Raw genomic sequence first — 13,655 nt, 5'->3', positions numbered from 1 at the left:
AGCAGGCTGGTTTTCAGGGAAGCAAAGGAATTAGAGACCAAATTGCCAACATTCACTGGATTATGGACCTAAGCAAGTTGGAAAGTCTTTGGTGCTCTTGAATATAAACAATAGTGCTGTTTTTTGTTTTTTGTTTTTTTTTTGGGGGGGGGGGGGTAGAAGAGAGACACAGAGGAAAAAGACACAGCGACAGAGAGGGGAGAGATTTCAGGGGAAAAAAAAAAATACTGCTTCATTAATAGCCTTTGAGTGTGTGAATCATAACAAAATGTGGTAGAAAAGTCCTCAAACAGTTGAGAGTACCAGATCATCTTGGAACCTGAATGTGGATTAAGAAGCAACAGTTAGAACCAAACATAGAACAACTGATTTGTTTAAGATTGGGAAAAGAATAATTACAAGGCTATAATATATATAGTCACTTTATTTAACTTATATATAGGGCATATCATGCATAATGCCAAACTAGTTGAATCAAAAGCTGGAATTAAGGTTGCCATGAGAAATAGCAACAATTTCAGATATGCAGACGTTACCACTCTAATGGGAGAAAGACAAGAGGAGTTAAATAGCCTCTTGATGGGGGTAACAGGAGAAAATCTGGCTTGAAGTTTAACATCAAAAAAAACTTACAAAAAACCCAAACCCTAAGATCTTGGCAACTGGTCCTTCACTTCCTGGCAAACAGAAGGGAAATAAATGTGTCAGATTGTATATTCTTGGGCTCAAAGATCACTGCAGACAGCAACTGCAGCCATGAAATTAAGACACTTGTTCCTTGGAAGGAAAGTCACAGCAAATCTGGACAGCATACTAAAAAACAGAAACATCACCTTGCCAACAAAAGTTCATATAGTTAAAGCTTTGGTTTTCCAGTAATAATCTAGGACTGGGAGAGTTGGACAACAAGGAAAACTGAGAACTACAGAACTGATGCTTTAGAATTCTGGTGCTGTAGAAGACTCGTGAACAGCAAGGAGGTCAAATCAGTCAGTACTTAAATCAATTCAGACTATTCACTAAAAGATCATATACTCTAGCCACAGGATGAGATGACAGAACACACTGTAAAAGACTCTGATGTTGAGAAAGACCGAAGACAAAAGAAAAAGGAAATGGCTGAGAATGAGATGGATAACACAGAAGGAACAAACATGAATGTGGAGACTTTAAGAGAAGTAGAGGATAAAAAAACCTGGTGTGTTATGTTCCATAGCATATGTTCAGTCCTTCAGTTTTATGTCCATAGTATCCCTAACATCTGATACAAATTGAAGGACTGAACAGCAAGTCCTTAACCTCAAGGAGCTTTCCATTCTATCAGGAGAGATAACATGTACATAAATACATGGAAAACACAAAGTAAAGGGGCAGTCTGACATAATATATGTAGAGCTGGTCTCAAAACCAGGAAGATTTGGATACAGATTCTGTCTCTAATGCATACTGGCTATGACTCTGGGTTAATTACTCTATCTCTGTTTTCTAGACAACTCCCTAAAATTTATGGTGTCAATCCATATTGGCAGGAGTTTCCTCACCTGATAGTTCCCTATATAACATAAATAAATCAAAGTGCCTATTCCTAAACAAGAAAAAGATTATTTTTGTTGTTGGTTTAGGGGTTAGCTAGGAGGAACAAAGGAACAGGAAAGGCTTCATGTACAAAGTATGACCTAAGCAATATTCTGAAGTAAACAAGGGATTCTAAAAGGCAGAGATGAAGGGAGGAAAGCATTCCAGCATGGGATGCCAAGGACTGAGATGGGAGATAGAGTATCTAGCAACAGCAAGGCCAGTTTGAGTAGACCATTTGAGAAACAAAAGAATGTGTATAATGAGGGAGGAAAGTTAGATGGTGAAAAGTTTTAAAAATCAAACTGAGTTTTATATTTGATTTTGGGACAATAGGGGAAGGGAGGCTCAATGAAGATCTTTTGTTTTGTCACTGTTTTTCTAATCAGGGAGTGTGATATGTTCAGATCTGCTCTTTAGGAAAATTATTTTGGAAGCTGTGTGGAGGATGGCTTAAAAAAGAAGAGAAATTTAAGGCAAAGAAGCTATGCTATTTTAATTATTCAAGAAAGAGGTAATAAGGCCCTTGAACTAGAGTAGTGGCTATGTCAGTAGAGAAAGCATGAACAGGCTACAACATATTACTAATGAAGAACTGTGTATAGAATGGATAATTATAATAAGCATCTCCCTTCAAATAGACAAGAAATGCACCTCTTTTCATTTTGCATGAGTCTTTGCACATGTCAGACTCAGCTGATCTAGCTGGTTTTACTGAATTACTTCTTCCCCATCTCACAATTTTTCTTTTCTTTCTTTTTTGCTTTAAGATAGTCACTAAGATAAAGTAAAAATAAATGATAGTTTATTTTTAATTAAGCTGGACAAGTAGTGTCATAAATGACATCGGAAACATAAGCCCAGAAAAGAAAGTCCTCGGATCCAGGGGCCAAAGCTGGGAAGAACTAATGGACCTTTGTTTGCCACTGGTATCCACAGCAGTATCAAAAGAACCAGAGGAAGTCCTCCAGCATTTTGTTGACAGTGCTATGGAAGATTTATAGAAGGATCTATATCAAAGGAGACAAAATGGAGTGCATAAGTTCCTTTTTGTACTAATGGAGAGAATACATCTGCCAATAAAAGCAGAGATCTTTTAAAGTAATTTGAACATCTGTAACGTGTCACTTCTTTGACCCACAGACCATGTATAATAAGAGGTTATTCCTTTTTGCTGAGAAGTGGCATGACATAGTTGATACATAACTACACTGCGTGGATTCATGTCATCTCTGATAAGACTTGGCTTGGGTGATCCTGGGCAAGTTAAGTATTTAGTTGACCCTGGAAATTCTCTACAATTAAATGCTGCAGAATTTACCAGGAACTCCCTAGACCAATGGAAGCTTAGGTGAATTCTAAACAAACAAAAAAAAACTTGGGCAATGGAATCACAGCCTTAAGCTGAAGGTGCTGTAGTTCATTTAGTCTAACACGCTCACTGGAAACCCAAGGAAGAAGTTTCCAAGCTTACAAAAGTACTAAGCAGTTGAAGAAACACTTGAATCCTGATCCTCTGACTAGCACTATCTACCACACCCAAGATACGGAACAAAAATATTTACCTTGCTACCTTTAAGATTTATAGCATTTCCTCATTTCCAAAATATATAGAGAATTAACTCTAATTTATAAAAAATCAAGCCATTCTCCAATTGAAAAATGGTCAAAGGATATGAACAGACAATTCTCAGATGAAGAAAATTGAAACTATTTCTAGTCATATGAAAAGATGCTCCAAGTCATTATTAATCAGAGAAATGCAAATTAAGACAACTCTAAGATACCACTACACACCTGTCAGATTGGCTAAGATGACAGGAAAAAATAATGATGATTGTTGGAGGGGATGTGGGAAAACTGGGACATTGATTCATTGTTGGTGGAGTTGTGAACGAATCCAACCATTTTGGAGAGTAGTTTGGAACTATGCTCAAAAAGTTATCAAACTGTGCATACCCTTTGATCCAGCAGTGTTACTACTGGGATTATATCCCAAAGAGATTATAAAGAAGGGAAAGGGACCTGTATGTGCACGAATGTTTGTGGCAGCCCTTTTTGTAGTGGCTAGAAACTGGAAACTGAATGGATGTCCATCAGTTGGAGAATGGCTGAATAAATTGTGGTATATGAAAATTATGGAATATTACTGTTCTGTAAGAAATGACCAACAGGATGATTTCAGAAAGGCCTGGAGAGACTTACACGAACTGATGCTGAGTGAAATGAGCAGGACCAGGAGATCATTATATACTTCAACAATACTAGATGATGACCAGTTCTGATGGATCAGGCCATCCTCAGCAACAAGATCAACCAAATCATTTCTAATGGAGCAGTAATGAACTGAACTAGCTATACCCAGAAAAAGAACTCTGGGAGATGACTAAAAACCATTACATTGAATTCCCAATCCCTATATTTATGCACACATGCATTTTTGATTTCCTTCACAAGCTAAATGTACAATAATTCTGAGTCTGATTCTTTTTGTACAGCAAAATAATGTTTTGGTCATGTATACTTATTATGTATCTAAGTTATATTTTAATATATTTAACATCTACTGGTCATCCTGCCATTTAGGGGAAGGGGTGGGGGGGGGTAAGAGGTGAAAAATTGGAACAAGAGGTTTGGCAATTGTTAATGCTGTAAAGTTACCCATGTATATATCCTGTAAATAAAAGGCTATTAAAAAAAAAAAAAAAGATTTATAGCATTTTATTTTTTTTTTTTTTTTTTTTTTAAAGTTCAGCTACAAATCTGATTCTTAATAAGAACTAACTAGCTTAAGTCTGGTTAAGGAGCCAATATTCTATTTTAAAACAACAAACGGCGATAACCTACATGGCATGATTTCTAAAAGACATATTGTATGAATCTCAAAAATTTTACATAGCAGGAAATGAGGCCATTGTTTCTCAACAACTAGATCAACATGACTTAAGATTCCACTACATCATGAAAGAAAAGGGACATTCTTACTCAATAATTAAATCCCCACCATAATAAAATGACATAAACTAAGTTGAGCTCAAAGTATACCAGTGATACTCTGATACTCGTGTCTAGAAATTACCTTTGGCATCTCTGTAACTTGTCTTTCAACAAGATGAGATCTATTCTACCTAAAATATTACCAAAAGTAATACAAAAGTAATGACAGTAGATAGGTTAAACTGGCAACCTATACAAAACAGGTCAAATTACATTAGTAGCTGCTGACCCCTATTGGTTCCATAAAGTATATCAACAGCATCAGGTAGCAACATTAAGGAAGATGCAAACTCAAACTTGCCCAAACTCTTCAAAATCCTAGGAAAATAAATCTTATCTCTACAATTATCTGTCCAACTGAACCACTTCTATCGCTAAAGTATAAAATCCTTAAAAGACACTGAAAATGAATACATTTTTAAAAAAGGGGGGGGAGAGAAGGTAGTGTGTATAGATAAGAAACCCACATGATGTTAGATTTTAAAATCTTTCCTAGTCAGGATGATAAAGTGCCACTGAAGAATCAAACAAGACTCACTTAGTCAATGTCTTGGGCCATTTATTAGTCTAACTAAATCATACTTAGCTTAACTTTGACAAAATTTTAATTCCTGAATATGATGCTAACTAATCATGGGAGGTCAAGTTAACCCAAACTAAATGAAAGTGGCTGTCTGTAACTACACTGAAAAAAGGAATTTACAAATGTATTTAAAAACAATGTAATAGTATATAGAACAGTAGATTTTTATCAAGAAAACCTAGATTCTAAATGTAGCTCTGCTACTTATCACCTATGTCATTAAGAGCCTACTTTGTGCCAAGCACTGTGCTGGAAGGAAAGGAAAAAGGGACGGAAGAGAAGGGAAAGGAAGGAAGAGGGGAAAGGAGGAAGGGGGAAATAAGGTAAATGGGGAAAGAGGAAAGGATGGGGGAGAGGAATGAGAAGGGCAAGAGAAAAAAGAAAAAGGAAAGGAAAAGAAAAGACCCTGTGGAGGGGAGGGGAGAAGCACAGAGGACAACAAAATCCAAGGACAAACAAGACACATACAAGGTAAACTGGAGAATATCAACAGAAAGATAGTATTAAGTTGTCCTATAAAAGATAGGACTTCAGCTAGGACTTGAAGGAAGCTAGGGAGGGAAAGAGAAGAGAGTAGAAAATATTTCAGGCATGAGAAATCCAGTGAAAATGCAGAATCAGGAGATGGAGCACTGTGCAAGGAACAGTAAGAAGGCCAGTGTCATTGGATCAGAGTACAAAGGGTAAATAAAGTATTAGAAAACAAAACTAGATAGGAAAAATTTGAAAAGACAAAAGATTTTGTATTTAATCCTAGACATGAAAGTAAGAAAATAATTGATTGAAGGAGAGTTGGAATAGAATGATCAAATTGAACATCAGTTTAATAGTTGAATGGAAGATGAACTTGAACAAGAAATTTTAGGCAAATAATCCAACCAGGTTATTCTAATAGTCCTGACACAAGGTTACAAGGACCAGGAATGTCCTTGATAAAGTTAAGACCAGACAATTCAAGGGTCAAGTGTCACCTTTAATACTCTGGGCCTCACTTTCCATATCAATAAAAGGGGGAAGTTAGATTAGAGTAGACTAAGGTGGCTTCTAGTTAGGGATATAAAGCCTTTAGTTACCAAAACCCAGTAGAGACTTTGTGCACATTCTTCCAGTTGTAAAATGAGGGATTTGAACCAATTATCTCTAAAGTCTTGTACCTTTAGGCATTGTTTCTTTAGGGAGAGGTAGGAAATTAAAGGGAGAAACAACCACAATCTTTTGAGGATAGTTAAGTAAGGTTTGGGGAAGATTTATAATTTGTCATTAGAGCTCTGAAGGATTAAGCATGAGTCATATAATAACTAATAATAATTTGCAGCACTTTAAGATTTGCAAAGCACTTTACATATATTAACTCATTTTATTTTCCAACTAATCTTGGGAGATAGGTGCTATTATCTTCATTTTAGATATGAAGAAATTGAGGTTGATGCAAGATTAAGTAAACTGGCTCAGGATTACACAGCTAGTTAATATCTGAGGGAGTGATTTGAACTCAGGTCTTCCTAACTTAAAGAACTACACTCTACACCTGTATTAGGCAAGGATCTGGTTACTAAACACAAAAGTGCCACAGTGAGGTGGCTGAGAAGATCATTCTATAGGTGGTGTTCATATAGAAATAAAAAGGTGAAATTAAGAGATTAGAATGTGTAAAGAATAATTGAGTTCCTGGAGGAAAAAAAAGCCTATCTTCATAATAATGACAATAGTTGACTTATACACTGTTCTCTGAGATTCACAACAGATTTTACAAAAATTATCTCATTTGATCTTTACAACCACCTTGTGAAGTTAGGCATTATAGGAATTTCTACAAAATATAAGTTCCCCAAGAGTATGGGTTATTTCATTATTTGCATTTCCAGCACCTAGCATAGTACCTGGCACTATGTACATGCTTAATAACAACTTTATTAATGTTATCACCATTTTATAAAAGAGGAATGCAAAACCCAAAGAGAGCAAGGGACTTGCCTATAAAAACTAAACTGGTTGAAGTGCTTTGCTGGGACTCAAATCCAGGTTTTGCTGACTTCAAGTTCAATGCTCTTTCCAATATTCCATGTCACTCTAGGGTCCACGTTAACTTAATATTTTACGATTTATCAGTGGAAAAGATTCTGGATTTGTACCCAGGTATGAATCCCAACTATCCCCTACCATCTAAAGGACTTTGGGCAAGTAACAGGATTTCTTTACACTGGAGTTTCTGAATCAGTAAAACAATGGGAAGGTTGGGGAACACAGTAAATAGACAAAATCATTTCTAATGTCCCTTTCCAGCTCTCCATCTAAACACAATACTACTTTTCTTCCCTATACTCTATGATAGTCTAGCTAAACTTCCATCTTGTTTTCTTCTGATGACCTTATAGTCAACTTTCCTATGCCTATGGCTCCCAAAACTTTATGTATTCAGCTTAGTCTCTCATCAGAACTTCAGTTCCAAATCAAATCCCTATTGCATATAGGAATGGATATGCCCTAGACATCTCAAATTCAATATCTATGTTCATGTAAGCTTCTTGCAAGTAGAGATATTTCCATTCTTTTTCTATCTGCATTGCAAGGGACTGGTAGCATCTGGCACTTTAGGAGGTGTTGACTTTTAGTGTCCAAAACAGAATCTCCTATCTTTCCCTCAAAACCCATTCCTCTAACCAACTTTTCTACTTCTGTTGAAAACAAGATAGTTCTTCCAATATTAAGTTCTTAACCTTAATGCTATCCCTTCAATTCCCCATGCTCCCCCCCCATCCCCCCACAAATTCAATCAGGTGTCTAATCTTGTTCTTACCTTTATATCATTACTCCATCCTTCTCATTATTCAGAGCCCTATCTTATCTCAATCTCTTACCTGTACAGTAACAACAACTCCCAGCTGGCCTCTCCCCATCCCAATACATTCTCCACAAAACTGAATGATTTCATTGGCTCCCTACTGTTCCCAATATCAACCAGAAACCTCTTCCCGTCAGCTTTCAAAATCTTTGACAACCTAGCCTCAACCTACCTTTACAGCATTACACATTACTCTCCCTTCCTATACTCGATGGTCCAACCATCAAGTTTTTCTTGGTTTCCTTTAGTGGGGATGGCTTTCTTTCTCTGCTGTCATATGCATGCCTGTCTCCCATGCTTAAAAATGCTTTTTTCTTCATCATTTGCTCCTCAAAATCCCCAGTTTCCTTTAAAAAAAAAAATCAACTCAAATATTTTAACCATGTCCTTCCTGATACCCCTACCTAACTGCTAATTCCCTCTATTTCCAACCTAACATGTATTTATTTCATATTTATTCATAATAAACCCATGTTAATATGAGTATATTGTACTTATAGGCCCAATAACCTGTAAGCAGGTAAGGATTGACATCACTTTGGGTTTTGTGTAGTTGGCAAATAGTAAGGGCTAAATAAAGTGCCTGTTGATTGAATGAGTCTGTGATATATTGCCTAGAAAATTATTATTTCATTGCTCTAATTTTCAGGTTTTTTTTTTTATTCTAAAAGCAAATTCCCTCTGGCCTAACAAAATGCACACAGAATCAGATCAAGTACACTGCAGTACTAGTGTACAAGACTACCTTAATTTACCAATACCTTTTGTTTATCTATTTTATCTCAATGTATTAAAACAACAGAAATCAGAGGTTAGCTACATATGAGAAACTGGCATTCATGAAACAAGATGCCTTCTGCACAGAAATATCTTATTTAAAGTAGCATGTCTTCTGAATTAAATGGGATGTCTTCTATTTACATGCTGTAAGGAAGAATAATAAATGAAAATAGGCGTTTTGGGATGTTAAACTCATTTTTAATACATATCAAGATCAGGCTAAACAGTTCTCTTTCCCACATTTCTAGACCATTACTGCCTTCACATATTCTCACTTCTTAGTAAAAGAAGAAACCTAAAAGCTCATAACCTCAGTAATTGCTGATCAATCTCAGACGAACCGGTCTAGTTTGTGAGGTTCATGGCCCTACCTAGAGTTTAGGTCCGGTATCGCCCCCTGCCAGTGGACCAGTGGAAATCCACGAAACGCTATTATGAAATCAGATCAGTGGGGCAAGCCAGGAGCTTAATAGTCCAACAACTCACCCAACATGGATGGCTAAGCAACCCCCAGCTCCAAATCAACTTTTTTTTCTGCCACATGAGCAGGAAAATTGACAGAGGCCCTACCTAGTCTTTCCTCCCTACGAGAGAAAGCCCCTCTAATTGCACCCAAATGCGTACCTATGCACCGACCCCCCCCACCCCATCTCTCAGTGGTATTGCATAATGCACGCACACTGTCAAGTGAAGTTGTTCCAAAAACCTTTCGCGGGAGAAGGGGGAATGGGGGTGGGGGTGGATGCCGTATTTCGGGAGTCACTCGTGCCCGCTGGGGAAAATCCCGCAGTGGAACCGGCATGGAAAAGTACCGCCTGGAAGGCGCCTGTGACAGGCGGCCGGCTCCACCGCGGCCTCGGTCCGGGCCCCTCAATGTGACAACTCGGGCCCGAGGCTCCGCCCCGGCTCCGGAGGCCCGGGCAGGCCGGCCCGCGCCCCCACGTGCCGGGGTGCCCCCCCAGCCGCCCCCCCTCCGCCCGCAGGCCCTTGCCTCAGACACCTCCTCCTCCTCCTCCTCCTCCTCCTCTTCGTCCTCGTCTTCGTCGTCGTCGTCGTCGTCCTCTTCCTCCTCGCTGTTGTTGCTACTGGGGCCGCCGGCGCCGGGGCCCGGGCCAGCGGGGCCGTGGTCGCTGTCGCTGCTGCTGTCGCTGCTGCTGGGGGGGTGGCAGGTCCGGCTGCGCTTGGCCTTGGGATTCTGCGGCGGCGGCTTCTTCTTGAGAAGCAGGTCGCACACCCGCACGAGCCCGCGGGGAGCCGGGGACGAGCTGCCGCCGCCGGGGCCACCGAGCTCCCCGGGAGGGGGGGGGCGCCGCCGCCGCCGCCGCCGCCGCCGGGGGGCTCCCGTCTCCCTCCGCCTCTGCCGGGGCCGTCGCCTTCTCCATCCCCGGGACCAGGCCGGGGGCACGAGGACTCCGCTCAACCACGACGGGACCACTCCGCGGTCGGGGCCAGGGCCGCCGCTACCGCCGCCGCCGCCGCCGCCGCTGCCGCCACCACCGCCACCGCCTCGGTCACCTCTACTGCTGCCGCCGCCGCCGCCGCCGCGGCTCCGCCAGCTCTCACCACCTCTCGCGATACTGAGGGCGGGGAGCCGTAGCGCCCTCCACGGGGCGGGGAGGGCCGGAGAGGGGGGGCTGCGGAGAAGAGGGAGGCCCGCGGGGGAGGGGGCTGAGCAGGGAGACGAGCCCCAATCAGCCGGAAGGACGGAGGCAGGCAGGGAGGGCAGGACTTCTTTTAGGCTTCCGCTCCTAGGGTCTGAGGGAGGAAGGGAGAGCGCTGCTGCCGCTACCACCGCCGCGCGCTAGTGGCCAGGCTGCCTCGGGTGCTTTTCCTCTTCGTTCACCCTGAAATACACCCACACACACACCTACCTTCCCTCCCTGCTCCTATCCCCTCACCTCCCTCTCGGGATCCCTCCCTTACCACCGAGGAGTAAGGACTGCGCTTGCGCGACCGGAAGCGTGCATGACGTCATCGGGCCTCGCCGTACCCTGCACGCGACAGCCGGGGCACTGCTCCCCACAGAAGCGGGCCCTTTGGGAAATGGAGTCGCGGGGTTGGGGACGGAGATCGGGGACTTAGGGAGAATCTCACCCTCAGGGGGCCGACCTCGAGCTCTGTCCAGGTCCGGGGCCACGTCAGAAACGACTGTCCAGGTCCGAGTCGGACTTAGGCGAGACTGGCTGCGGGAGGGTGTAGAGGCACCGCTGGGAAGCGGGAGGGAGCAAGAGGAGAGAGAGAGGGTTCGTTCCGGGGGTCCTTCCCGGGGGGGGGGGGCGGGCCCTCCGCGGCGGCGAGCCTCTGGGCGCTTTGCGTCTGGGACTGCCATCGGCCTCTGGCGTGCCCCGGTTCCAGCCGCGGCCTAGACGCACAGAAGATGGAGAGAGGATGCGTGGACAGAGGCATATTTAGCGAATGGACGGGTGGAGATATGGGTGATAGAGAAAATACTAGGCGCACGTATGCCTCAGTTTCCCCATCTGTAAAATGGGTCTTGTGAGTGTTGTCCACCTCTGATTGATCTGCACTGGGCAGAGCAACTAGTCGGAGATTATTTCCATTTCCTCCGAGCTCTTGTTTTCACCGAAGGTATGCCCTCCCCTTCTCCTGCACAGCTAGAAGAAAAGATAAATAAAGAAAAATTTTATTATTTTTTTTTTAATAAAGAAAAATAAGAAAGTTCAGAAAAACAAGTCCTATCTGCAAAGTAAACAAGCACTGTTAACCTGTGGCCTCCCGCTTTTCCTGGGAGAGTCAGGTGCATTTTCTTGTCCCTGGGGTCTGGTTTGGTAATTATAAATGTAAATGTGTGGCAAGAAGGTATTCTGTGAAATAAAAATGGCTGACTGACATAACTGACTGCTAGCTTTAATCTGGTGTGAGAAAAGTTTAAAACTATTTTTGGTTTTGAAGGGTTTAAGTGTTTCATGTAAAACTGCAATAATATTGGCAGCAACTGAAAATTTGCATCTTTTACATAGGTTTGTTTCCTTCCAAAACAAAAGTTATAAAGAAATGTGATTTTTTTTTTTTTCCACATTTTTCCCTTTGGTCTATAAGGCAACTTGGAAGCACGGAATGGGAGCTAGGTCACTTCTCTCCTCTACAACTTCACCAAAATCACTTAAAACCTCTCAAGGTCTTGTACATAGCTGAAAAATCAGTTGTGTACTTGCTATAGTGGCAAGAGACTTGCCTCTGGAATCAACAAAATTTAGAATCCCGTCCCCTACATGACCTTTTGATCTTGGTCAAGTTACTTTACTTTCTTTGGGCCTTAGTTATCTTAAAAACAGGAAATTTGAGGTGCCTTCCAACTCTAAATCTCTGGTTCAACTCTAGCTTTCTATGCTTTTTACATGATATTTCAACAACTAGCAACTATAAGAGGTTCATAAGCTCCAAAAATCAGAAAAAGAATAGAGGCATAGGTAGGATTTGAACCGAGATTTGGGGATGCCAAAGCCAGCACCTTCTACCATATGGCCCAGATTCTGATTTCTCCACCTTAAGATGTTTTCTATTTCCAAGCTTTTTTAAGAAAATTGAATTTACCTTCCTCGTTTTTGCAAAACTCAGTAAAAGAAGTTTAAGCTATTTGATGTTTAGGCTGCATGGTGGAACTACACAACTCTCAGATTGATTAAGATACAGGAAAAGATAATGAGAATTGTTGGAGGGGATGTGGGAAAATTGGGCCCCTAAATATTGTTAGTGGAATTGTGAACTGATCCGACCCATTCTGAAGTGCAATTTGGAACTATGCCCAAAAGGCTATCAAACTGTGCATACCTCATATCCAGTAGAGTCTACTGGGCCTGTATCCCAAGAAGATCATAAAAAGGGAAAAGGACCCACCTGTACAAAAATGTTTGTAGTAAGGAGCTGGAGAATGGATGCCCATCAGTTAGGCTAAGTATATGAAAGCTATGAAGTATTGCTGTTCTATAAGAAACTTGCAGCAGGACAATTTCAGAAAAGCCTGGAGTAATTTACATGAGGAACCAAGAGAACAATACATAGCAATGGCAAGATTGTGGGATGATTAACCCTGGTGGATGTGGTGATGAAAGCCATCTGCATCCAGATGTTGTGATCAACATAGTATTTTCATCTTTTTTGTTGTTGTTTGCTTGCTTTTTTTTCTTTCTCATTTTTTTCCCTTTTTGATTTGATTTTTCTTGTGCAGCAAGATAAATGTGGAAATATATATAGAAGAATTGCACACATTTAACATATATTGAATTCCTTGCTATCTAAGAGAGGGATAGGGGAAGGGAGAGAGAAAAATTTGGAACACAAGGTTTTGCAAGGGTAAATGGAAAACTGTATATATTTTGAAAATAAAAGGCTATTTTTTATTATAACTTTTTATTTACAAGATATATGGATAGGTAATTTTTCAGCATTGACAATTGCAAAACCCTTTGTGGCCAATTAATAAAAGGCTATTTTTTAAAAAGCTGGTGGAAGATGAGGGGAAAGAGTATATAAACTATTGCAATTTAATCTTTGTGAAAGATGTTTGACTAGATCACATCAGATTTCCTTTCTTGTTATTGTCAATCACTAGACCTACCACATTGCCTTACACAGAATTGGTTCATAAATATTTGTTGACTTCACCAGCCTAAAGTATACTAAAGAAATTCATTCTTTTGCTGTTAATAGTTAAGATTTATATTGCCTGTTAAAAGTTTACACATTTCTATACATGTTATCATTTGATTCCCACAAAAATTTGAGGGAGGTGCTCTTATTATCCTACTTTTACTAATAAGGTAACAGACTGACAAAGGCTAAGTAATTTGCATGGTCATACAACTAGTAAGTATCTGAGATAAGATCTGAATTTGTCTTCTTGACTCCAAATCCAGC

The 13,655-nt window shown here is 41.0% G+C and overlaps 1 protein-coding gene across 1 annotated transcript; it reads right to left on the bottom strand.

Annotated features, from left to right (window-relative positions):
• Nucleotides 1-474: 474 nt before the first annotated feature.
• LOC116420057 (translation initiation factor IF-2-like) lies at nucleotides 475-11,106 on the bottom strand. The gene is made up of 3 exons (XM_031943529.1): nucleotides 10,732-11,106; nucleotides 9,457-10,578; nucleotides 475-540 (listed from the first exon to the last, which is right to left on the bottom strand). Exons 1-3 carry the CDS (start codon nucleotides 11,104-11,106, stop codon nucleotides 475-477), a joined length of 1,563 nt encoding a protein of 520 aa, XP_031799389.1.
• Nucleotides 11,107-13,655: the final 2,549 nt, after the last annotated feature.

This window comes from Sarcophilus harrisii, chromosome 6 (assembly GCF_902635505.1).
Source record: "Sarcophilus harrisii chromosome 6, mSarHar1.11, whole genome shotgun sequence".
Lineage (NCBI taxonomy): Eukaryota > Metazoa > Chordata > Mammalia > Dasyuromorphia > Dasyuridae > Sarcophilus > Sarcophilus harrisii.
This window is presented reverse-complemented; position numbering and strand designations above follow the sequence as displayed.

Bases quoted from the DNA above. Each gene is read 5' to 3' on its own strand.
- LOC116420057 (XM_031943529.1), bottom strand. From the start codon at position 11,106: ATGGCAGTCCCAGACGCAAAGCGCCCAGAGGCTCGCCGCCGCGGAGGG. The intron at 10,579-10,731 runs GTCGCGCAAGCG...CCTGGCCACTAG, and splicing joins TGACGTCATGCACGCTTCCG to CGCGCGGCGGTGGTAGCGGC. The intron at 541-9,456 runs GTGCGTGCATTA...TTCTCCCATTAG, and splicing joins GAACAACTTCACTTGACAGT to AGTGGTAACGTCTGCATATC.